The sequence below is a fragment of the Carassius carassius genome, chromosome 14 (assembly GCF_963082965.1).
Source record: "Carassius carassius chromosome 14, fCarCar2.1, whole genome shotgun sequence".
Taxonomy (NCBI): Eukaryota; Metazoa; Chordata; class Actinopteri; order Cypriniformes; family Cyprinidae; genus Carassius; species Carassius carassius.
In genome coordinates, this window is record NC_081768.1 from 26,727,707 (window position 1) to 26,754,775 (window position 27,069).

General features: G+C 40.9%; 1 protein-coding gene across 1 annotated transcript in view; it reads right to left on the minus strand.

Annotated features, from left to right (window-relative positions):
- Window positions 1–27,069, minus strand: part of LOC132157446 (CUB and sushi domain-containing protein 1-like) — a 636,306-nt gene that overhangs the window by 79,537 nt on the left and 529,700 nt on the right. The window contains exons 33-36 of the mRNA XM_059566804.1: window positions 25,444–25,539; window positions 18,302–18,505; window positions 14,465–14,589; window positions 13,185–13,281 (exon numbers count right to left, since the gene is read on the minus strand). Of these exons, the coding sequence (XP_059422787.1) occupies window positions 13,185–13,281; window positions 14,465–14,589; window positions 18,302–18,505; window positions 25,444–25,539 (522 nt within the window). The remainder of the gene's footprint in view (window positions 1–13,184; window positions 13,282–14,464; window positions 14,590–18,301; window positions 18,506–25,443; window positions 25,540–27,069) is intronic.

Sequence of the window (27,069 nt, forward strand, 5' to 3'; positions counted from 1 at the left end):
TTTCTTACTCACATCTGTAGCATCTATTCATACATGGCTTGTTTATATCTTTCCACAAATGCCCAAAATTGTGTCATGCAGTTGCCAGGGAATGGTTTCCCAGTTTTGCATTTAAAACATCCTGCCGTTCTGACTGTTAATACTCTAGTCAATCCAAGTCCAAGTACATTAGACTGATGACCGAAGCCTGAAAAATGCTTCTTTGCGCTTGAATGGTTTGACTAATAATTTTTGGATGAAGTTTGACAGCCCCGTAGAGCTCATCCAGTGTCCAGCTATTCAGTAGTCTATCATCTCTATTAGGAACAAGGAAATCTAGAGAGGATCTTTAAATGCTCAGTTGAGACTCGGATGATGGACTTTGCCAGACAGAATACGTTACACTTACAGTACTGAATCACATTGGATGCCAAATAGAACAAGGAGTGATGCATCCTCACAGATTAGGGGGATTTGAGAAGAAGGATTCTTTGTGAAATACATGTCCACGATTGAATTAGACCACTACAAACTGATATTTCTTCTAACCTGAGCATTGATGTTGCTCCCGCACAGATGGGGGGAAAAATAAATAAAAAAATTGCAAGCAGAAGGCAGACTCAAAAATATGTGGGGTAAAAGTGAAATGAACAGGCAACATTTGAACTGGTGTCCAACCACATGTACATTCATTTTCAGTATGCAACTGAAATTATGGGAGATATGCTTGGGATTTAAAATAATTATCAACTATACAATCATATCACATATATTAATAATTATGTTTGATTATGTATGTGACCCTGGACCAAAAAAAAAAAAAAACATTCATAAGCTTACATTTTTCTGAGAGCTGAATAAATAAGGTTCCTTTTCAAGGGAACTTCGAACTGCGTCCTCTAGGGGTCGCTATGGGGTACGCCTCATCGTGACCCATGTCTGAAGCAAACAGTCAAAAAACACCAGCAACTTGTTGGCTGGCAACAGCCCATGATGTCACTACCGGTGCAACTGTTTTGTTTGAAGCATGCATTTCTGTGGTAAGACTATCTTTATTTGTACATTAAGGCGAGCACTAGCAAGGCGTTTATAGGATGTGTACATCTGTGTCGCCGTTATCTGTCACCTGATGACACACAAGATCTTTGCATTTTTTGTTTGGGCGAAAAGCACGCACACAATGTCCTCGAGGGGACAATCTGTGTGCACTGCGAGCATTTTCCAATGAAAAGCTCTGCTCTCATATGTCTCTCTTTTTGAGGAAAGGGGGTCAGCCATCTGCTACCCACAATACAGTACCCACCACTGTAGCACGGAGGAGAATGAGCTTGTGGGGATCTCAGGTGGATCTGTCCGATGAGTTTAAAGAGGGGCTGTCCCTCTTATGCTCGTCGGTTGTGGACGAGAGTGAGCCGCTGGAGGATGATGTTATTTATTTAACATCGTCTGACCCAGGGGCCAGTGCTCTGCTAGGTTCCACCCAGGAAGAGCGGGAGATGTCTGAGGGGGGGTCGAAGAAGCTGAGGCTGAGCCTTCCCAATCCTCCTGCCCTGCGTATAAGGAGCTGTTGGAAGTTATGGAATGTGCCACAACGAGGCTTGACTTGCCATGGAAGCAGGCCAAGAAAGTAAAGTCGCAAGGTTTTCTTGATAAGCGTAATCTTTCTGATCATAAGCCTCTAGCTCAAGTGAGCCTTCCTTTATTTCCTGATCTCCATACAGAGATCGAGAAGAAATTAAATAGGCTGTTTTCATCATGCATCCATCAATTCCAGCATTCGAGTTAAGCCAACATCAAGGCGATGCACGAAAACGTTTATGAGAAAATACCCCATGTAGAAGACAAGAGATCTCTCTATGGGTAAGACATCATCTCTAAAAAACTCCCTCCTTGCCATCCAAGCCAGGATACATTTCAGGATACATTTCCCTTGAATGGCAGGGCATACACAGCAGCAGGTTGCACACGATAGTGGTGCTCCAAGCATATCAGGCTGACCTGGTGAAAGACTTGGACCTGGTGCATGGACTCTACATGCTATTAAGCAGGCCGACTCTGCTATGGGCAGGTCCATGGTGGCTATGGAAGTAATGGAGAGACATCTGTGGGTGAACCCGGCAGATATTGGGAAGAAAGAGGGACTTTCTTTTTGATGCTCCGGTTTCGCCTTCCGCACTTTTTGGTAACTCCGTTGAGACAGTGGTTGAGAAGTTCAGGGAGGTGAAGGCAAGCTCAGCGTGCTTCAAATCCTTCATTTCACAAAGGTCCAGGTCTGAGCCTGAACAACAGATGGGTCCTGGCCCATTTTGGTCTGACGATCAAATACAGGGGCAGAAGGCTAGTGTTGTGGCTCACAATCCTCCCCAGCCTGCAGAAAAGGGTAAGAGGAATCGTGGGCCAAAAGGAGGTAGGCAAGACCTAAGGGATGTGATACAGACAAGGCGTCAGCACTTTCGTCCGGATTAGCATGATACTTAAGTATCTACTCATTTTCTTAGGCGGTTTTACAACTGCCCTTATCTTCCCCTTCCTAATTCCCCTGTAAACACCATTTCTCCACCTGACCTGAGGTTATGTAGGACAATCCTGCATTACAGTCTCCAATGCTGGTCCTATGATGTTTTTGGTTGGTTCTATGGTTCTATTGTTTCACAAAATCAATAGTTTCATCTTACTGATGGTCCGGACTAGAGGCTTCTTCGGGTTGCTTCTTGATCGGGGCTCCTACCATTTCTATATATATATATACATATGTATACAGGGTGCGATTTGCGATGCGTGGGTTTTCCCCCTTTCTGGTCAATGTATCCCTGTGTCAGGGCTCAGGTTTGATCTGTCTCTTTCTCCTGGAGGAGCCTTTGTTTTTGTTTCTGTTTGCACGTGCCGGCCAAGATCAGCTGTTTGCATTTTGTGATTGGCGTGGTTGTGCACGTGTTGATTGTTTTGTTTTTCACTTGCACGTGCCAGCCACATTCAGCTGATTGCGCTTTGCAAACAGCGCGGTTGTGTATGCGTTCTCAGCTGTTTGTCATTTCCTCATTTATTTTTTCCTTATTTAAATCTGATGTTTTTTCTTTGTTTTTGCCAGTGTGTTTTGTTGTTGACGCTTTTTACGTGTTTCTTGTTTTGATTCATCAGTTATAGTTTTGTATTTTTTTTCAGTTTCTCTTTTTTTCTGCCCAGTTATTTCAACTGCTATCTGGACTGTCTATGCTCCTTGGCCAGTGGTCTGTTCATCGGGACTTTTGGGTTTTTGCTTTGGATTATTATCTAGATTTGTGGATCTCTTTGAATCTGCCTGGGCTATCATCTTTAATGACCATCGCCTGATTCTGACTACCGCTCGCCTGGAACATATCTGTTTGGACTCTGATCTCCTCTATTGAGTTCTGGGATTGTGGATCTAGAATTCAGCAGTTCAATTTATCACTGAATAAAACTCTGCATTTCTACTGCATCTGGGTCCTTCATTTCAGCAACACCTGACACCCTGCATCTGCTTAATTATTTTTATCCCCGGTGGGGATAAATTTATCTCCCCCTCAAAGTGATCAGTGCTACTACACTTTTGGCAAGATGGATCACAAAACTTATCACGGATCCATGGTTTGATTAAAGTCAATTTTATTTTAAAATGCACTACTTTGGCTGGCGCGCAGCCTTTCTGTATTCACCACGCTGCAGACTTGCTCAATGTCCCGCCCACGGCGCTATATGATTGGTTACACCCAGGGCCGTTTCTAGGCATAGGCAAACTAGTCGGTCGCCTAGGGCGCAAACAGCTGGGGGGCGCCAGTGAGAGCCCCCGCCCCACCAAGAGTTTATTTTATATATATATATATATATATATATATATATATATATATTATTATTAATATTATTATTATTATTTCAAGGTCATATTATATTTTCATACTTTTGCTATTTCGAAGCATTATGATTACTTGCGATTATCTGAGTAAGTCTCATTGGTGGTGATAGTGGCCGCTGCCGTTAGAGACATGTTAAAGTTGTGCATGCGCAATACAACGCCAGAAAGCCGTTGCCTTTCAACGTCGTCATCCTTTGTTAAAGTTACTTGAAGTAAATGTTTGAGTTTCATTATCATGAAAAGGTCAAAGCCATCAGGGGCTCAGTATCGCAAGAAGAAAAAAGAAGATGAGAAAAAGAAAGCAAAATATACAGGTATGTTACAAATTGTTCTACTACAAGCTCCATCATCACTACGAGCAAAACATGACACTGTGACTGCATTATTAGCACCACGGGACGGATTTACATCATGCTCATTTCAGCAGCGGAATATTATAGCAGGGTTTTTCCTGCATTGAATTTTATTTGGCGGCCGCAAAAAAGCTTATTTTTGTCCTGTTAAAAGCCTTATTTGATCGGTGAATGAATCTCAGGGTTACAAACAACGCGCTTTTTGGCGCGCCGCCTCCCGCTTTTTTCACGTCAGTTTGGGTGACTTGGGTCTGAGATCGGTCTGATTATAATTTCACAAAGTCACCTGAAGCCATTCCATAGCTTAATGTGAGGGACAGAAGACTATTTACATAATTAAATTAAAGTATACGGAAACCTCGTTTTCCCTCCTCCGAGGCTGTCAATCATTCTCCATAAACAGGGATGTTTCCAAGCAGATGTCCTATGATGACATTATTGACACTTTTGCAGCTATTAAGTCTAGACGTGTCCACTTTTAAAGCTATCAAAAATAGTAAACATGCTCAAATATGCCATGGTCATTTTGTTTTAAGTCCTTGGTTACCAGTTACTTCCTTTGAACATGGATGTGCATGGTTGTTTTACTGAAAAGTGGTTACTGTGTATTATTGTATAGCTAATATGTAGCTGATAACGTAACATTGTCATGTTATAGTCATTTAGTTTTTTTTTTGCATTTTATTTGCCTGTTTTTCTTGTATTGTTTAATATGAATAATATTTAATTCTGATGAATTGTACATACTTGTATTTGCACAAATTTTGCAATATTTATGCAATAATTATTAAATGGTTTCCTTGCAGCTATGTTTAGTTTTTAATTTATGGTACAAATCTTTGGTAGGAGGGGGGGTGGGGGGGTGGTTGGTAGAAATCTCGCCTAGGGTGCCAAAAACGCTAGAAACGGCTGAGTAATAGCCTATCAACACTTGCGAGACGGTTGAAGCCGGTCCGCAGGGCAGTGGAGTTGCTAACTTGGCGACATTGTCGTTAGATTTAGCGCCTTTTTTCTAAAAAAGTGACTAGCGACAAATCTAGCGACTTTTTGGACAATCATTATTTAGTCTCTGAGACTCTCTGGTGCTGCCGTACGAGCACGAGGTCTCTCTTTCCCAGCGCGAGCCTCTCTCTCTGTTTCTGCTGTGTTTAGCGAGCGCAGAGAGGAACAGCACTTTCAGTAAAAAAAAAGATATTCTGTTGCTTCTAACTCTATTTTACAAGCAAGTATAGCCAACATCAGTCACAGCACAACCACTGACTTTATCGTATATGTATTTGATTTCATTCGTGCAGATTAATGTTTGAGAGCTGGTTGTGTAGTCTTAATGGACCGCGTTTCAGTCATTGTAATATTCATTCCGTTGTCTGACAACAGAAACATTAAAATATAATAAAAAAACGTCTCGGGTTACTTGACTGTAACCCTGTTCCCTGAAAAAGCGGGAACGAGATGCTGCACTCAATAGCGCTAATGAGAACATTATTTGTTCGACCGGTTGTGAAGCATGTGTGTCAAACACGCCAAGAATTGGCTTAAATAACCTCTGCAGGTGACGTCACTGATAACGTGCACCTGCAGGTTATAAATAGAAGTGAAACGGAAACATCCTCAGGTTACCCCTTTGTCTGAAGAGATGTCCGGACACGTCGACAGTGTGGCATTGAGGCGCAGCATCTCTTTCCCGCTTTTTCAGGGAACAGGGTTACAGTCAAGTAACCCGAAACGTTCCCTATCAAAAGCTACTCTCGATGCTGCGCTCAATAACGCTAATGGGAACGAGAATACCCACGCCGCCACACTGTAAGTGTCTGGACCCCCAAGGTTGTGTAGTGTGTGCACACAAACATCGAAGAGGTCTCAGACATGACTCTGGGATGTGGACTCAAGGGCATGCGAGCCCAGAGTAGCATCGACATCCAAACTATAGAATCTGACAAATGTGTGCGGAAAGGACCAACCTGCCGCATTACACACTTGCTGCAAGGGCGCACCTCTTGGTCAAGCCATTGAAGATGCAACCCAACTGGTTGAATGGGCACTAACTCCTAGGGGCGAAGTTTGACCACGTGCGTCGTAGGCTAGGGCAATAGCAACCCTCACCTAATGTGAAACTGTTTGCCTGGTGGCAGCCGCACCCCTGACTGCGGCCCCCACAGCATATGAAAAGCTGCTCTGACTTACGCCACTGGCTAGTGCGGTGGAAGTAAATCTGAAGAGCACATACTGGACACAGTAAGTGAAGTCTTTCCTGCTCCGGTGTTGTAAATGGCGGAGGACAGAAGTCTTTGGAAATGAGTTGGATGAACATCCAAACTATAGAACCTGACAAATGTGTGCGGAGAGGACCAACCTGCCGCATCACACACTTGAGCAGGATCACCCCTCACCCAATGTGAAACTGTTTGACTGGAGGCAGCCCCCCCCCCCCCCCGGTTGTGGCCCCCATGGCATACGAAAAGCTGCTCTGACTTATGCCACTGGCTAGTGCGGTGGACGTAAGTCTGAAGAGCACGTACTGGATAAAGAAAGAAACATTCGGAAGATAATTAGGGTGAGGATGCAAAATAGCTTTGACTCGCCTAGGGGCAAAATCGGAACAGGATGGTAGGACTGACAAAGCCTGTAAATCCTGAATTCTCGTTAGAGAGGTAATGGCCATAAGAAAAACCATCTTTAGAGTCAGAAGCCTGGCAGGCGCTGATTCTAATGGTTCGAAAGGGGTGCCAGCCAGCCCCTCGAGCACTATGGCTAAATCCCCTGAAGGGGCCGTAGCTCTAGTGGTTGCCTCAACCTCTGATTAATGAAGCGGGCGACCAGAGGGTGCTTCCCCACAGAAACCCAGTCAATCAAACTAGTGGCCATGTAAGTTCTGAGAGTACTAGGGCATGTGCCTGATGACAATTTCTCTTGCAGGAACTCCAGTACTGAAACAATTTGGCTGTGAGCTGGGTCTGCATGGTGTGTCATGCACCAGCCCTCAAAAACACTCCATATGAGGGCATAAGTTATTCTAGTGGAGGGAGTCCTAGCACTTAGAATAGTCTCTATTACTGTGGCTGGAAGGCCAGCATCTCTAGTTGGTCCCCCTCAGGGGCCAGACGTGAAGGTTCCAGAGCTCAGGCCGGGGATAAAGTACTGTCCCCTGTGCATGAGAGAAGATCTCTCCTGACTGGAATCGCCCATGGCGAGCCATCGAGGAGGGATATTAGATCTGAGAACCAAACTCCGGTCGGCCAACGGGACGCTATCAGTAAGAGGTGAGACCCCTGTCGACGGACCTTGGCCAGGACTACCGGGAGCAGAGCAATCGGAGAAAAGGCGTAAAGAGACAGTCTTGGCCACGCATGGGCCATAGCGTCCAGACCCAGGGGAGCTGGATGAGTCAGAGAGATGTAGGGGGACATTGTGCCATCTCCTGTGAAGCACAGAGGTCCACTTCTGCTACTTAAATTTCTTTCCCAGATTTGACTACTTTGGGGTGGAGTTTCCATTTCCCGTGTTTCACAGCTTGTGTGGACAGCAAGTCTGCTACCACATTCATATGCCCAGGAATGTAAATCGCCCTGAGGGACAGGAACTTGTCCTGTGCCCAAAGCAGAACCTGGTGCGCTAACTCGTTTGAGCGTCGCGACTGCACTACAGATGTGTTGTCCACCCGCACTAGGACATGGTAGCCTCTCAACTGCTAGAGGAAGTATTTCAGGGCCAGAAATACAATCTTCATTTCGAGGCAATTGATGTGCCAATTCGAGAAAATGACCTCTCCAGATCCCTTGGGCTGGACAGCCAACTTACGCCGCTCCCCAGCCCATGAGGGAAGCGTCTGTCATTAGCCTCTTGCGATGACAACACGGACCTAGAGTGGGACCCAAAGTCAGAAACCGGGGTCTGAACCACATAGATAGGGTACAAAGCCCCTGGCGCGTAACCCTTATTTGCCACTGGGGATTGGCCCTTGGCTGAAATCCCCTTGCTCTGAGCCACAAATGAAATGATTCTCGTGGTAGTATTTAGCAGTGGTCCCCGTTATCAAAGGGTTGCCTATGAGCACGTTACTCATTCTGAATTCAGGGTTCTCCTCTCACTTGAGAGTTGCGTTCCCTGTTTTTTCCCAGAGAACATGGAATTGGCACCATCAGGTGAACTGGCCCTTCCTCTGCCTCTCTGATGCACTCTGAGTTTTTGGCTAAATCGCTTACCCTTCTGATCTAATGATCATGCTGTAGGTCGAGCCACCTATCGTTCGAGAGCTGGGTGTTATTCTCCCCCCCCCCCCCCACACACACACACCCTCGACTGAGAGCCAGGTGTGGGGCTTCCTCAGCTAGGTATTTATCTGCTAGCCATTCCACCATTATACCACAGATCGAGAACAGTATCTCTAAAATCCATGCTATGGTAAGTGTACATTTGTAGACCAGGACAACCAGAGCCCCAGATACAGATCCCCTGTAAAGACCTTGTCTCAGAGGAGCACCAGGACAAGACCACAGTAAACGGATGATTCTTCTGCACAATCTAACTTTGCTGCAGCCTGGAATTGAACTACTGGTTTCGTCTGGTCAGAGGAGAACTGGCCCCCCAACTGAGCCTGGTTTCTCCCAAGGTTTTTTTCTCCATTCTGTCACCGATGGAGTTTCGGTTCCTTGCCGCTGTCACCTCTGGCTTGCTTAGTTGGGGGCACTTCATCTACAGCAATATCGTTGACTTGATTGCAAATAAATGCACAGACACTGTTTAACTGAACAGAGATGACATCACTGAATTCAATGATTAACTGCCTTTAACTATCATTTTGCATTATTGACACACTGTTTTCCTAATGAATGTTGTTCAGTTGCTTTGACGCAATGCATTTTGTTTAAAGCGCTATATTAATAAAGGTGACTTGACTTGACTTGTAGTCTTTGTACAGTTATTAAAAATCCACACTGTGGTAAGTTTGCACATTAATACTTTGTGTTCTTTCTAAAAGCCTGTATGGTGAGGGCTTCAAACTTCGTGCCCTTTCTTGAGTTGGTTAAAGCCACGGTTCCACCTTGGGCTCCACTCCACCTATGTATCCTCTGGATACCTACTTTAACAGGGTGGTGCTACTAGGGATCTGTTGAGACAGTTCCTTTAGTAAGCTTATGCAGAATAGGTGGTAGCCCCTGTGTGACATGCCAAGACTTAGACTATGATTCTAGGCTCTTGGTCGTATCCCTTTAAAGGAATTTTACCTGATTCCAAGCCTTGAGCTCTACCCCTGGCCCAGGAGTCCGGCCCTAGCAAGTACGTTTTTGGGGTTATGTAACCTATGCCTATGTTTAACGTCCCAGGGACAACTCCCATGACTATGGTAGAGTTGGTACTTAGTGTTCACCATGGTTTTCTGGCATACACTCCCCTAAGCATGGTGGCGTGGGTATACTGTTCACCATAGCAACCCCCAGAGGACACTGGGAACAAGACACTGCATCCTCTAGGATTTTTCTGCCCCTAGAGGATGCAGTGTCTCGATCCCTGCCCAGGAAACCATGATTGCATACATAACCTGAGACATTTACATTGATGTTTGGTTTGTTAGGATAGGAAAATATTTGGCCAAGATACAACTATTTGAAAATATGAAATCTGAAAGTGCAAAAAAAATCTAATTATTGAGAAAATCACCTTTAAAGTTGTCTAAATGAAGTTCTTAGCCATGCATATTACTAATCAAAAATTAAGTTTTAGATATGTGTGTGTGTATATATATATATATATATATATATACATACATACACTGGTAATTTAACGTGTTACTTTAATTAATTATGGTGAAAAATAATGCGTTAAAATTATTAATGCATTTGATGCACTTGCCTTGCCCTAGAGCTATGTGGATCATCTGCCATTTCATACAGTCGATCGATGACTAATATGAGGCAGGGCAGCAACTTACTGCAGTACTTTGATGTCACACACCGATCTGATGGTGATGATCCGCTTCAAGTTGAACAAGCCTTATGATTCGATGAACCATTCATAAAGAACCATTTACTTCACTCCTGAATGAATCAGCCATTTGAATTAATCAAATGAATAAATGACACGATGACTTTATCATTAAGACATTTACCACCACCTACTGGCAGTTTTAGTTTATTATGTAGAGTACCACTTCATTAAAGAAATTATTTATAATAAAATTAAGAAAATAAATTATTAAAGTTATAGTTCAACCCAACCAGAAATGGCGAATCTGTCATCATTTACTCACATGGTCCAAAAGAGTAGGCTATATGTAATACATTTTATCAAACAATACATTTCTTCCTGAACCTACTTTTGTAATGCCTGTTTGATGCTTCACATGACAAAGACTTTAAATTGTCATACTAACTACTAACTAAACTAAACATTTTTTATATATATATTTATATATATATATATTTTTTATATATATATACCGTAATTCCTCAAATAAAAACTGGTAGTCAAATAAACCCCGGGCCTCTTATAGTGGCTGGGGGTGTGGTCAACATGGACAAATAAAGGCCTGTCTTCAATAAAGGCCGGGGGAAAGTTTGTGCAGCAGAGCCAGATAACGAACGTACACACCCACTACCGGAGCGTTTCTCGTTCTCGAGTCAAGAACCGGTTGGATCGGTTTTCGGATCACCAGTACACTGAACGGAGAACCGTTTCTGTCTGACACTGATGATACTGTGCATGCGTGATTCAGCGTGAAGCAGACTGACACAGAGCACGTCTGAACCGAACTTGATTCTGAACTGATTCTGTGCTAATGTTATGATCTCTGTCCACTGAAACGCTATCGCTTTTAATTTAAAACGGGTTATTTAAAACAATAACCTCTCTTATGCTCACCAAGGCTACATTTTTTAATAAAAAATACAGCAAAAGCTGCAATATTGTGAAATATTATTACAATTTAAAAATAACTATTCTCTATTTTACTATGTTTTAAAGTGGAAATTATTTCTGTGATGCAAAGCTCAGCTTTGTTCTCCCATTACTTGCTAACATATTATTAATTATTACTGGTGGCCCAATTATTAATAAAGCTCTTATTATTCAGTTTATTTAGTTAAATAAATGCTGCCTTGGTGGGCATAAGAGTCTTCCTTAAAAAAATTAAAATAATAATAATAATACAAATTTTATAAATCTATGCCTATATATGTATGTACGTATACGATTGTATATATGATAAGTATATGATTCTGCCAAAGAGGCTGGGAACATTGCTGAACACTTGCAACATAATTTTTGTGAAATAAAAAGCCTCTTTTGGTGAAATAGTGATTATAGTCTGTTCTCGAGCATCTTCAGAATCATAACGTGCAGTCACAATTAGGTAAACAATGACAGCGATATCTTTTAAAGACACACACACAAAAAAAAATCTTGCAGTTGTAATTAAATTGGTATTTGTTGAGCCGCAATTAATCTCGAATGATGAAAAGTGTGGGGAGACAGAAACACAAAACATATCTGACAGTTTAATTAAGGGTATTATCCTAATGGATTTGTGACTAGAGGAAGAATGAAACGACCAATTGTGATGGGCGAGTGTGCGGGGGATATAAAAGGCGAACACGCAGGCGACAGGAGAGCGAAGAGTGCATTTTAATGGGCAGCCAAACACCATGCCTAATGACACTGGCTGCCGATTCCTAGCCATGTCTTTCCAATGCTCACAAATGATTTTGGGCTTCTATAATTTGGACCATTGAGATCTAAATGAGGGGAAATTACCGTTTTATCATCAAATTCAATCATAGACTGGCGTCAGGTGTCTCAGGAGACCGGGTGAAGATGGTTTAGCATTTAAAAAGCTTCTCGGCTTTTGAGAATATGGCTTGGGGAAGGTGAGGAGTGCTAGACAGTGTGAAGTGCCACTGAACACATGCCTTAGACCAGACAGAGCTCCCTGGATGGGTGACCTTTCACCAGCATGCTAGTGTGGCACAGAGACGGAGTTCATTACAGCTGTGTTGAAAGTGTAGCTAGAGGCCTGGCCACGATTCTGTCTACTGGGAGAGTCCCCAAAAAGGTTAAGCCTCCTCTCTCAAAGGAAGATCGTGCCCTCTCTTCCTAATCCTGCTGTGCAACTTTTTATGTTTTTTAATTGTCTTTTTTTTTTTTTTCCTTTTTTGAATATCTCTATCTATTCTGTTTTTGATTCCCATTATATACGTTGTGTATATGAATTTATAGTTGTTTGAACTGTTTCGGTAGTTGGTGCATAATATGCCTTTTTGGGCTCTTGTGAGTTTTTTTTTTTTTTTTTATCAATATCATGTTTTTGTGTTAACATTCAAATGGATGTTTTAGGGAAATCTTAGGTCATGTAACTGGTAGCTAGTTTATTTTCTTTTTTGCCTTAAAATTTTAATTTTTACATATGTAGCCTCTCAGTTATATTAAATAAATATAACATTGCAGATTTTAACTTTCCAAAAGTATCACATGCCAACTATGAATTATTAAATACATAATAATAAAAAAACAAAGCTAAACTACACATTAAAATGCAAGTGGTAATGATGGCATTCATAATACTCATTACATTTAATCTTTCAATTTGAAACATTCAGCTTTTTTGTCCAGAACATTGTGATAATGAATTGGGATGAAATAAATGTGGCTGGTGGTTTTCCAACCAAAACCCAAAAAGCTGTAAGAAATGATGCTGTTAATCAATCAAATGTAAAATGAGGGCATTCATCTGTTATGTAAGGGATGGACATGGACAGCCTTCCAGAACTGGAGCTAATTTCAGCACTTCCAAGAATCCAGGGGCATAAAACCAGTGGCGGGGATTGGATCTCAGTTTTATTGCAATATGAAACTGTAACGAGCTACAAAGAACTACATGATATGCAAATAAGCTTTAGGAGAACTTCTGTAAATCAAATGCCGAATCACTCCAACAGACTATTATTGAAATAAGCAATTAAAGGGGGATTAATAAAGACAATACTAACCTGAAAAGCTCCCGAGCTTTGGAGCTGTCATATCGCCACCATCATAGATTTCTAACGAGTCCCAGTTATGCTCGGTGGCAAAGCTCATGACTTGGATCTGCCAAGAAAATGGAGATACACTTTATGAAATGTTAAAGTTCTGCACAATTAAAATTAACTATATTGGCCACAGTTTTGCAGCATTACTTATAAAGGTAGCAAAGATTTCTTAAATCAAAAACACATCTATATGTAAATTACTTTATAGGTGGAGAGGTGTTGATATTTAAATGTTAGCAATGTCTGCTCATGGATATGTTAATGTCATTACTATTTCTTTTTTCTTTTCTTTTTGTATTGATCTTTCTATAGTACCAGTAGTTCAAAGCATCACTTGAAATGCTAAAATGGCAGTTTCTATGACTGTACGAAGCATATAAATATGAGGTATGAGATTGGGTGCCTGTTGTTGAGCATCGAACATTCTGACATTGTATTGTTCCGAACTGTACACGTTTGGTATCACATATTGCTGCACTTGTATTACGTTACTTTGGGTACACATTGTGGCAGTTTAAAATTAAAATATCTGGGCAGTGTCACTAAAAAGTTAATGCTCTATCGAAATACACCCTACGCCAAACCCAAGCCTAAAGCTACATGATAGTATTAACAAATGCAAACAGATGTTGTTTTGTCGAACTGTAGTACCAGAGCTCACATGTGCTACCGAGCAAACGGTAAAATCCAAAAATCCAAATGTATGAAGCTGTATATGTGAAACTAAAAGTTTAAGTTTTCAAATCTTGCAGCATGATACAATTGTTTTGAAGTGATAACATAATATTCTGCAAGTAATTGTGCCAATTGAAAATTGAAACTCTCATCCGGTAAATCATACTTGGTGTGAAAAAGGAATAAAAGTTAGTGTCTCTAGAGTTAATTCCAGCTGGAACCACAGTGATTAATAAGTATAGGTGATGTTTTTACAGAAATGTAGGTAGAGGTACGTATTTCCAATGAGCCTGGGGAGCAACAATGCATACAATTCCACGATCAAAATTCTTCTGATTTATCATGACTTTCATTTATGGACATGCTCTACATTTGGCATCTCTTTTGGATATTTTACATAAAACAAACAGTACTTTGAACAGCTTAAAGCACATTACACAATGCTAAATTTAACCTGTGTAATTCATTCCCTTGCTGTGTTCAAAGGAATCTTTTCCATCTTATCATTTCAGCAGGTGTAGCTTTACTGCATTTGATGAGTTCACAAGTGGTTCTTTTGTACTTGCCTGGATTCCAGCTCCTTCGGTAACAATGATTTTCCACACACAGTTCAGGCTGTTCCCATAAGGCTCCGGGAACCCAGGGGAGAGGATGGTACCTCTCCTTTCTGTCAGATTCCCGCTGCATGGGACTGTGGAGCAAAACAGAGGCAAAATGAGCTCATGCTGAGAATGGAACTGTCTTTCTGAGAACACTTTATATTTCCCAAGAAACAATCTTATGTCACTGCCTTATAGCTGTAGAAGCTGAACAAATTATCCATAAGTCAACATGATCAGCAATCAAAGTTGACCTTTTTTAATGCATGTTCCTGGCCTTACTTTGAGCAGTTCATAGCCTGATAACCTGATAACATAACATAAAAAATAACATTTTTTAGACACAAACCATCAATTTTCAGGGGCTTAAATGTAATTAGACAAATAAATGTAATCATTAATAAAAAGTTAATTTGACAATGTGGGCACGACAGTATATCCACTGATCTATATATGACTGGATCGCTCATCGCATTCTAAACTGCCATCAGGTAGAGATGCCACTGGAAGTGTTCGATCCACCATTTTACTAATCCCTACTGCCAGAGAGCACCGTTGAGTCACAGGCAAACTGCTGACCTAAAACCACCCGATTTGAACCAAATCATTCAAACTGGATTAGTTTTTATGTCATGTATATGTAAATTCATTTTTACTTCAGATGTTATCTGCAATGTTTATGGTCTTTTTGGGCAGGATTAGCGATATATTTAAACAGTTTAGGTGGGTGTGTCTGCTGCGCTCTGCTGACACAGGTAACTGATTCAATACAAAATATAGCCTATTTCTTTAAGTACGTAATTATTCAGGAATTATTAAAGATGAACCTATTAGTATCAGAAATTGATTTGAATATACAATGAATAATACAATAGCTTCTGTTACTATATTGCTCTTTACTGAAATGAATAGCTTAACTTGCCATCTTGAAATAAAGTTTAATGTCCTTACTGCTTGTAATCAGTTATTTCTCTAAATAAATTATAATATTAATATTTTTAATGTCCTGATTGAGCAACATCTATTTCAGACTCTACACATAGCACAAATATCTTTACTAGCATTATTGTTTCCATGTAAAATGGTTTATGCTAAATTAATAATTAATTTGACCACCATTAAAATCATTACCTGCTTCAAAATAAATTATGTTAATGAAATCATTGTTGAAACATTTGCAGCCTACTGTATGAATGAAAACAATATAACAAAATTATATAAACAATGAATAACTGTACAAGGCAAACAAAGGTATGTGCATACAAAGCATAAATCTTTCTTCAGATTTCAGAATGAGCACTTTGTCATTTGTTATATGTTGAGGTCGTGTCTGTATGATGTTTATTATGTTCATGATGTTCACTACTGTGATGAACATATCTTTTTAATAAGTGGGGGATATTCCTGACATAACAAATATATATATATATATATATATATATATATATATATATATATATATATATATATATATATATATATATATATATATATATATATATATATATATATATATATATATATATATGATATTTAAGAATGTACAGGGATACTTTAGATTCAAAAACGTTGACTTGTTAGGTGATGCTTTCTCATTAAATTTGTATGATTTCCTATTAATTCAAAGCAATGTATGGGAATACTAGGGATTACCAATATGGAGACACGGCTGCTTCACTTTCATGACATCATGAGCAATCCAGTTCTCCATTAAATATATATATCCATATACACTTCAGAATTCTTCCAGCTGTTTCTGTCTTCTGTAACAATTTTCAATTTTCATTGTTTTTTTATTTTATTATTATTATTGTTCTTTTTGTCTGATTGTCCTTTTCACTTGCATGGAGAGATCTTTTGAACACATGATGTGGGTTCACAGCAACAGCTTCCAAATGCAACTGGCACACTTAGAATCAACTCCACAACTTGTATCTGCTTAACTGATGCAGAAAAAACAAACGAATAGCCCACAACTGTCCATGAAATGGCTTTTGAGTGAACAGTCCATTACTCATGGTCCCTTGAAAAAGGGGGGAATACATGTTAAAGAGCTGTAATTCATTAACCCTTTTCTCCAATTGTTATGAAAATATCCTTAAATTAAAGCTCAGAGTGTTCACTTTAAGCCAATATTTATTATATAATTGTAACTTGAATAGGTTTTGGTCAACAGCTAAAATAATAAAAATCGTGCCTGTGTCCAAATATATGGACCTAGCTGTATATATATACAATGATAAAAATGGTATCCGATACTGGTTTTACTGTTCTTGTGCAGACATTCGATCCCCATGATGTAGGGAATACCAGTGTGATTTCTGAACCTCACTGTGACGAGTGGGGCGGGGCCGAGGGATGTGGGAACACGAGTGAGGCCGGTGGAGTGATTGGGAAATCCGCTACACCTGCGACCCACCACCGGTCTTGAGTCCCACAGAGGAGATGGAAGGATATAAAACTGGAGCGACGACAGTGAAGGACGAGAGAGGACCAGGCCTGGGCTTTTAGTTGTGTTTTGGTTTAATTTTATGCGCATCAGTCGTCCGTGAGGAGCTGATGCGCTGTTTTGTGTTTATTTTTGTAATTAAAGTTTCATTTGATTGTCCACCGGTTCCCGCCTCCTTCTTCCCGATGATTATTAAGGATTAATTCGTTACACTCACACTTTGAAGAAGTAGAAATATGAGATGTTGTGTTCAAGGCATTTCACTTCAGAATACTTAAAAATGTTAGTAACCACAAAATGGGATATGCTGACGCTCTGTGAAATCAAAACTGACCTTTTAATGCACATTCCTGGAGTGATTCCTTTTCAGACGGCATTAATTCCCATTTTTAACCACTTCTTTACAACTACCTGTCACATTCTGCTATGTGTTTCTCTCAATTAATATCTTGTTTAACTTTGATTGAAATTAATATACCAGATTACACATTATGGAAGCAAATATGTAATGTTAATTAATTCATTTCTATTGATGGGCGTTTAAAATTTGCAGTTAATCAATTGAATTAAAGTAGATGTTTTCCCAACATCTGATTTTTGTGGAGGTTTCTTAAAAGCACAAAGGAAACTTTTTTCATTTACATTTTTGGCTTCAGCTCTGGTATTATTGCCTGACCTCCTTGTTAAGAGAAAACTGGTTCCAAATGGTGTTTAATGTTGACTTTAATTAATGGATGAAAGTAATGAATGAGGAATGACTTTTATATTGCAATTAAAAGAGCTAAATATATAAATATCTGGTAATATTATTAGACCAAATCTACCTTTCTGCTTGTAATTCCTGTAATTTGAAAGCAGAGTGAAATGAGGATGTGCCTTGGGAATGATAAAATCATGACAGCACTATAGAATATGGCGACAGCTAAATGCTCAGTATTAAAGCCTGGAGGTTACGGCTTTGAACTGAAAGCTGTGGCCCAGAGGCCCATGGATTCAGCTTCTTTCCCTTGAGGATGGCAGTATGGAAGGAAATATTAACCAGAGGCCTGACATTTTAAATCCTCATAGAGGCCATCACCATTTCATCCTCCAGCAGGATTCTTAACCCTTATTAGTTACCTCAAGGTTAGTAGAGACCATGGGAAATTTGCACATTTATATTCTCTAAGGATTCGAGAAAATACAGGGCTATAAATCAACATTTGAATGATGGTACCTGTTAGCAAGCATATACAAGTCAGATGGAATTTGTAATGTCTGTGTTGTTCCATTTCTAACGCTCAGTCACACTGAATTGTTTAGTCCTGAATAAAACATAGTGTGCAGTTTCCTTGGATAAATCCAGCCTAGCTTACCTATACAATTTGGGATGGTGTCATTCCACTGGGCCAGAGCATTAGGAACTGCGTGACACTTGATGGCTTTGGATCCCTGGAGAAGGTATCCAGGGTTGCACTCAAAACGAACAATGGAGCCAGCTGAGAATTCGGACCCTATCCGTCTGCCGTACCTGGGCTCTGGGATGGAGCTGCACTGTGTATCACTGGTACGTGGAACAGCTAGTGGACAGGAAACAGATCTCTAATTAAAATAGTGCAGATGGAGGCTTGGAAACACACAGACTCTGTTTCAAAACCCAGTAAGCTGCCTTTACATTGTTACAAAACAAATGACGTAAAAACAAATATACTTTTTTTAAGTGAAATATTCAATTTTATTTTAACTGTGCTGTATTTATTATGGCACCAATGTAAGTTTTGAAACACAGATAACATTCCACATTTGTAACCTATTGTATGATTACCAGTACAGCTGTTGTACACTGTGACTACTTTAGCACTATTTTTATGGAAAACCAACATATATATTTATCTAACACATTTGTATGAGCATTGTCATGACCCTAGCACAGAGAACTTTGCTGGTTTTGCTGTTTTTGTTTTGGGAACATTGTAGCAACATGGTTCTTTTTTTTTGTTTTTCCTGTTTGTGCCTTAACTTTCATCTGACGGCTCTGAATATAGAGAGAGAGGCTGGTGGGACCATCCACTATTACCTGGATGCCTCCATGAGCCAAATTAACTGTCCTAACTGTCAGAGAACATTTCTCATACACCCAATGTTCTCTCTGCGCCCATTGCTGTACTATAAAACGGTGAGGAGAGATATAAAGAGACATAGCAGGCTTGCCATGGTCTGCACTGTGTATGTGTGCATATGCAGATGTGGTCATGAAAGTTTCCTAATGTATCTTTAATAAGGCAGCTGATAAAGGGAGTTAAAGGGCCCTATTTTAACGATCTAAACGCAAAGTGTAAAGCGCAGGTGCACTCAGGGCATGTCCAAATCCACTTTTTTAACGATCCACTATTTTAACAATGGAAAAACTGTTGGCGCGCCCATGGTTGGCCCATGGTCTAAACGGGTTGTCCCTATTCTGAGTATTGGGTGTTTTTTGGGCGTAACGTGCAATAAACCAATCAGAGTCTCATCTTTCATTCCCTTTAAGAGCTAGATGTGTTCGTGCCATGACGGTTTGCTATTTACACGGTGGAATTTGGCAAGTGCAAAGACAGAACGCATCTCCGAGATGAATCGGAGCTGCTCGTGTGCGAGCAAATAGATAGCCTAATTCTGATACATGCGATGACTATCCATTATGACATGTAGGCACTTATATATATATTTAATTAGCCTACAAAAAAATCTTATGCATTGCAATCCTTTAATTTTTAATATTTGGCATGTTTGTGTGCAGCTGCGTCCCTGTGTTTAACAAGTCTTTAATAACAAAGAAAAAACATTGCGCCAGACTTAAGACCAGGTTTGAGCTGGTTTATGGCGTAGTCTATTTTCAGCTCCTTAAAATATCATTGTGCCAGCAATGCGGCTGAACACACCTCTTTTTTAGACCAGCACGCCCATGGGCGCAAAAATGAGCGCAAATGCATTTGCTAATTAAGCGACATGGTACTGGACGGAAAAATGCGAACGGCGCTGGACTGAAACTAGCAAACACACTTGCGCTGCGCCTTATCATTTAATGGAAATTTTCACCCAAAAATAATTTACTCATTCCAGTGTCACCCACCAAAATAATATACCCAATTAATGTTAGTAACTAACATTAACTAACAATGAGTTATTTTTCCATAATAAACTTATTTTCACGATTATGCAGCTGCATTTGAATGAAGAGTATGGAGTGGAATATAACTGAATCCAATGATGAACTGCCTTTAACTATAATTTTGCATTATTGACACTGTTTTCCTAATGAATGTTGTTCAGTTGCTTTGACGCAATGTATTTTGTTCAAAGCGCTATATAAATAAAGGTGACTTTGACTTTGGAAGGAGATTCCACTTTACAATCTTTAATGAACAAAAAGCAGGGAACATAAAGAATGCAGGAGACTCAAAGGAACTCAGGGAAGACAAGACTTTAAATGATCTGGTCTACGACCTGACTACATCAGGCTTGACAACAGTCTCTTCCTCCTCATTTTCCTCCTTTGGGCTGAGGTGAAGGAGATAGCTGCTGTCATAATAGGGGCTTGGGAGAGCTTCGGCTGGCAAACTTGAATGTGGAGTGGTTGGCGTTTCTGGGCTTGACATATGAGCAGCCTGCTTGAGAGTGCAGCGGCCGACAATCCTGGTGTGGTCGGAAATCCTGGGATGAGGACTAAGAAGCAGCTTCGGAGAACTCAGCGAAGTGCTGGTTGCACTGAGGGAGTGGGCTCATTGGAACGTATGTGGAGGGTGCTGGCTTGTGGTATGATTGAGCATCTACAGGCTCCCAGATGGGTGGAGGATGATGATTCTCTACATCGACAAAGAACTTGGAACCATTTAAATCAAGAAACCAATTTATAAAATCCGCTACGGGTCTATGGCAATCGTCTGAAGTCAGAAATCGAAAAAATTGTCATCTTCCATCCGGAAGCACGTATTAATCATAGAATTGCTCCATCTCACCAGGTTTATTACACTCAGGAACTCTTCTACGTACTGCTACAAGGCTGTCCCTCCTGCTGGAAATTGAAGAAAAAGTCCTCACCCCAGTTAATTTAGTTTTTTGGTCCAGTGTTCTGTCACAGTAATGCTGCTGCATTGGAACAAAAAGCATGGAGTCGAAAGGAGCTTCCACAGGAAAGGAGGTTTAAATCATACTTATAGGACCGCCATCAATTCGAAGCAGTGAATGCAGAGGTATCATATCGATCACAAGTGCAGTATGGAGTACCTCAAGGCTCAGTACTAGGTCCGCTACTCTTCACGCTTTTATATGTTACCCTTGGGAGATATCATCAGGAAACATGGTGTTAGCTTTCACCGTTATGCTGATGATACTCAGCTCTATATTTCTTTGCGGCCCGGTGAAACACACCAATTTGAAAAACTAATGGAATGCATAGTCGATATAAATAACTGGATGACATGTAATTTCTAACTGCTTTATAATTAACACCTTTTGGTGTTAATTATAGTACCCAAAAACTCTGCATGTATTAACATAGAACACTAGGTGCGTTTACATGGACACTTTTTGCTTCCATCGGATTGAATTCATTCTGATTGACGAATCCGAACATAGTGTTTACATGAACACTGAATAAAGTGATCGGGTTGATATGCCTGTTTACATGTCACAAGCTTCTGATCGGATTTACTCTTTTGACATGTGCACACTGCATGAATATACAGAGTTTCCCGGTGCTGTTGCATGCTGTTTTAAAAAGCACAAGTGATATTTATCTACTTCAGGTCCTAATTAGGCTATGACCAGCACATGAACTGTTGTGCTGCTTAACGTGACTTAAAAAAAAAGAAAAAAAAGGTGTAAAAGTGTCCCTTCCCGCACTTAAAACTAGTCGTCTGTTGATGAGAGTCTTCCTTTACGTTGAGTGAAAGGGGAGTTTTATAATGACAGGACACTTATTTATAACACTTTAGTCACAAAGAAGAACAACTCGTTCCGCGCGTCATATGTCATTATGCTATGTCTACGTCACTGCGCATGCGCAGAACTTTCCCGTTTCAGTTTTCCATCCGATCAAGTGTTTACATGTTCTCTCGCTCGGATTACAAAAGGGATTATCCACCCCTTACAATTCGATCAAAAGTTTTGACGGATCTGGCCAATTCAATCCGTTTGACGTGTTTACATGTGACTTTTTTATTCTGATTGTGGTTCTAGTCCTATTACGATCGGATTAGTAGTGTCCATGTAAACGCAGCTACTGTCTAAGACTTGATGGCTGCTCGTCAATTCTTCGTCATCAATTAGGAACCTAGGTGTGCTTTTTGATAGCAATCTTTCCTTAGAAAGCCACATTTCTAGCTTTTGTAAAACTGCATTTTTCCCTCTCAAAAACATATCTAAATTACGACCTATGCTCTCAATGTCAAATGCAGAAATGTAAATCCATGCATTTATGACCTCAAGGTTAGATTATTGTAATGCTTTATTGGGTGGTTGTTCTGCATGCTTAGTAAACAAACTACAGATAGTCCAAAATGCAGCAGCAAGAATTCTTACTAGAACCAGGAAGTATGACCATATTAGCCTGGTCCTGTCAACACTGCACTGGCTCCCTATCAAACATCGTGTAGATTTTTAAATATTACTTATTACTGTTGAAATCAACATTAACTAAGATTACCGTATTTTCCGCACTATAAGGCGCACCGGATTATAAAGTGCACCTTCAATGAATGGCCTATTTTAGAACTGTTTTCATATATAGGGCGCACTGGATTATAAGGCGCATAGAATAGAAGATACTGCAGTCAAACGTTTGACTGGGTTTGCGTTATGCATCCACTAGATGGAGTTTTGCTAAAGGGAATGTCAACATTTTGACAGAGCGCCTTGATCCATATATAAAGTGCTCCGGATTATAAGGCGCACTGTGTCATTTTTTGAGAAAATTAAAGGCTTTTAAGTGCACCTTATAGTGCGGAAAATACGGTAATAAATGCTTTAAAGATATTTTTATTGCTATTTTATTTTAACTAATGGGGAAGCCGTGGCCTAATGTTTAGAGATTTGGACTCGTAATCCAAAGGTCGGACCGCAGGGATTGTGGGTGGGGGGAATGAATATACTGCGCTCTCTCCACTCTCAATACCACAACTGAGGTGCCCTTGAGCAAGGCACCGAACCCCCAACTGCTCCCTGGGCAACGCAGCATAAATGGCTGCCCAGTGTGTGTTCACTGCTGTGTGTGTGCACTTTGGATTGGTTAAATGCAGAGCACAGATTCCAAGTATGGGTCACGAACTTGGCTGTATGTCACGTCATGTCACTTTATTATTATTTTTTATTTATTTAATGTAGTCAAATAATATTAACAAATGGGACATTTAGATAACATTTTAGTTTAAGGAACAATTCTCAGTATAGACTAGTTTCTTATTAGCATGCCTATTACTAGCATGAAGACTGTTTATTAGTACTTATAAAGCCTTATTTTAAACACTTTAGTATACGGAGCAGTTCTCACTTTTTACTAGTTGCTTATCAGCATGCCTATTATTAACATATTGGAGGTTTATTAGCACTTTTAAAGCACTGTGACGAGTGGGGCGGGGCCGAGGGACATGGGAGCGAGGCCGGGGGAGTGATTGGAGATGAACTACACCTGTTCGACCCACCGGTCTCGAGGCCCATGGAGGAGATGGAAGGATATAAAACTGGAGCGACGACAGTGAAGGACGAGAGAGGACCAGGCCTGGGCTTTTAGTTGTGTTTTGGGTTTTATTTTGCGCGCATCAGTCGTCCGTGAGGGGCTGATGCGCTGTTTTTGTGTTTATTTTGTTATTAAAATGTTGTTGATTGTCCGCCGGTTCCCGCCTCCTTCTTCCGGATGAATATGAAGGTTGATAGCATTACAGTGGTGCCGAAACCCGGGAGAAGGAGGGACGCGCTGCTGAAGATCCCTCGCCGCTGTGGTGAATCCGCGGTGCCATCGAGCTGGCGAGGAGTGTGCCGCCATGGACGCTCGAGGCGGTGGGCTGGAGTGAGTTGCCGGGGACGGGCGAGCTCGCTACCGGCCGCCCACGATGTGGAGAGACGGCTGCCGTCCGTGAGGGAGCGGAGGAGTCGGCGCCGTTCGCCAGGTGGCCGGAGCCTGCTGCCTCCGCCGGAACGGGGAGGAGCAGGGGACGGGGGACTCCTGCCGGCTGCCCAAAACCGGAGGAGCCGTCGCCGTCCACCGGGCGGCGGAGGAGTGTCGTGCCGTCCGCCGAGGGCCGTCCAGTGCCACCGCCAGGCACCGCGGAGGAGATCGCCCAGCTGGTGGAGGGCCGAGCAGCGGTGCGTCTAGGAACCGGAATTTTTTTTTTTTTTTTTTCTCTCTCCCCTCTCTCGTCTCTGTCGCTCCTCCTTCCATCTCCTTTTCTCTCGCCTCATCTGTCCTACCCCCAGGTTCCCGCAGGTCCCCGTGAGCGGCCCCCCCGGAGGGAGGGGGGGGTTGTAGAGCGCAGTCTCGGGAGTACCCCCCGGCCTGCGAGGGGCGATGGGGGTATGTGACGAGTGGGGCGGGGCCGAGGGACATGGGAGCGAGGCCGGGGGAGTGATTGGAGATGAACTACACCTGTTCGACCCACCGGTCTCGAGGCCCATGGAGGAGATGGAAGGATATAAAACTGGAGCGACGACAGTGAAGGACGAGAGAGGACCAGGCCTGGGCTTTTAGTTGTGTTTTGGGTTTTATTTTGCGCGCATCAGTCGTCCGTGAGGGGCTGATGCGCTGTTTTTGTGTTTATTTTGTTATTAAAATGTTGTTGATTGTCCGCCGGTTCCCGCCTCCTTCTTCCGGATGAATATGAAGGTTGATAGCATTACAAGCACATATTCTGCATTACCATATTCTACATCCCTAATCCTACCCAATACCTAAGCTTAACAACTTCCTTACTAAATATTAATAAGCAGCAAATAAGGTGTTCATTGAAGCAAATGTTGTAGTTAATGGTTTGTTAATAACGAGAAATTAGACCTTAAAATAATGTCTAACTGCCTTATTCATATGAAATATATATCTCTTAAATCAAACGGAAGTGGCGCAAAAAAAAAAAAAAAAGTTAAGAGAAAACTGCAAGGCAACTCTCAAAATACTCCCTAGAATAGCACAGAAATCATTCTCCCATTCAGCTCTACTAAGAGCTAAATGCATTACAATTTATATCAAATCCAAGCCCCTTCCTCATTTGACTCTATTGTGTATTGGTTATGACATTGTGATTGCGGCTGTTAACTTCCCTGTGTGAAATATAAAGGCTATTTCCCACAGTAAGCGGGCTCAGGCATACTGATCAGAAAGCCACCCCTGCACTTCAGGGGCATGATTTCACCCTACACACAGTGCCAATATATACACAACGCAAGCACACCAAAGGCTAAGTGAATGTTTTTGGATTTGAAGATTAAAAACAAAGCCTAGGCTCTACACAATGACCTGTTATTGACTGAAAGTTGAGTGCTTGCTTACCTTGGTAAACAAAATGGAAACCTTTGGCGGACGGGCCACTTTTTGCACTGAATCTCAACATGATTTGGTTGGAGGTGGCCAAGGGCAAAGTTTCTCCTGCAAAAACACAATATGGCAGATGTTGAAGTCTCTTAGAGTTGCTTGTGAAGGCAAATGTGCTGCAACCAACTGTAGTCTTAAGGTAGCGTATATGACGGATGGCTTAATAACTCGGATCAGCCTCCGGGGCAAGGGTGGAGAGAGCAGGTCAGCAACAATGGGCCTAAAACTGATGGATGCCCAAAGAATTACTCAAGCTGTCTGTGGCATGTTCAGAGATGCAGTGGGTAATTTAAAAAATAAATAAAAAATCCCCAACAGTAAGGATGACTTACCCTTGAGCATTCAGATCCAAAATCAAAGTGTAATTTTACAAAGTTGTATCCAAAGGAAGAAACAGATTGCTGATATAGATGGCTACTGAAACACTGCAGTTGAGCCTGGAGGGTTAAACACTCTAACTATGAATTGATGGGCCTGTCAGGATTTCTGGCCCACTGCTTACAAAGCTGAGATAGAAATGATATCAATTTACAGCGCTTCTCATGGGAATATAGTGTTGCACAGCAGACTATAAAGATATACAGTATAAAAATGCCATACAAACAGTTTGTGTGTCCAATGGACGCCATCAATCCTGCGAAGACTGTGGAATTAGCAGTGATTTTCATTTTCTTGCCATTTTATGACCTTCACTCAATAATACCGACAATAATTCAGCAGGAAGCCGCAAGGATAACATTTTCTTTTTAGAAGGAATTAAACAAGTCTGGAACCAAAGGATGAAAATGACAACATAGATCCAAGATTTACTCTTGATATAAATACAGTGGGCCCAACAAGTATTGCACACTTAAACCACAGTTTAAAATGTATGTATCTAATGAATAAATAAAATAAAAAATCAAACAGTATCCATTTTAAAAGAATATAGCTTCACTACACAAGCTAACTTTAATAATAAAAAATAAATAAAAATAAGTCATTGCTCTAAGCCATTTGCTTTTATATTGTGTTGTGTAATGCAATGGCATTCAGACTTTTCAGTCAGTATATTTTAATTTACTTTTATTTTTATTTTATTTTATTTATTTTTTTATATTTTTTGCATTTTAGCAAATAATAATTTAGACTGTTTCTTTGGAAGGAGAAGAATGCTAACTACTGTAAATGATCCAAAAGCCACATGAGACATGAAACTAATTTAATTTGGCCTTTCAGGGTGATGTACAAGTCCAAATATGTATTTGGTTTTTTAAGATTTTATAAACATATTATTTGCAATAGAAGACTCCATTTGCCTGAGGCTGAGTGAGTGCTTTCTCACTGTTTGTGTAAATAACAGAAATTTCAAACAATAAAAAAACAAATACAAAACTATTAGCAAACATTTGCTAAAAATGACACTCCTTCTGTATTTCCCCCTCTGAAAGGAGCCATTAAACCTCACTTGAGACCTCGTTCACTGCTCAATTGTCTGCACAATTGTCTTTTCACAGATTTAAAAAGCCATATATGCCTGTTTACGGTAGTTCTTTTCAAAGGGTTCTGTGCATTTCAAAGCAAACTCAAAGCAACAAAACTGGA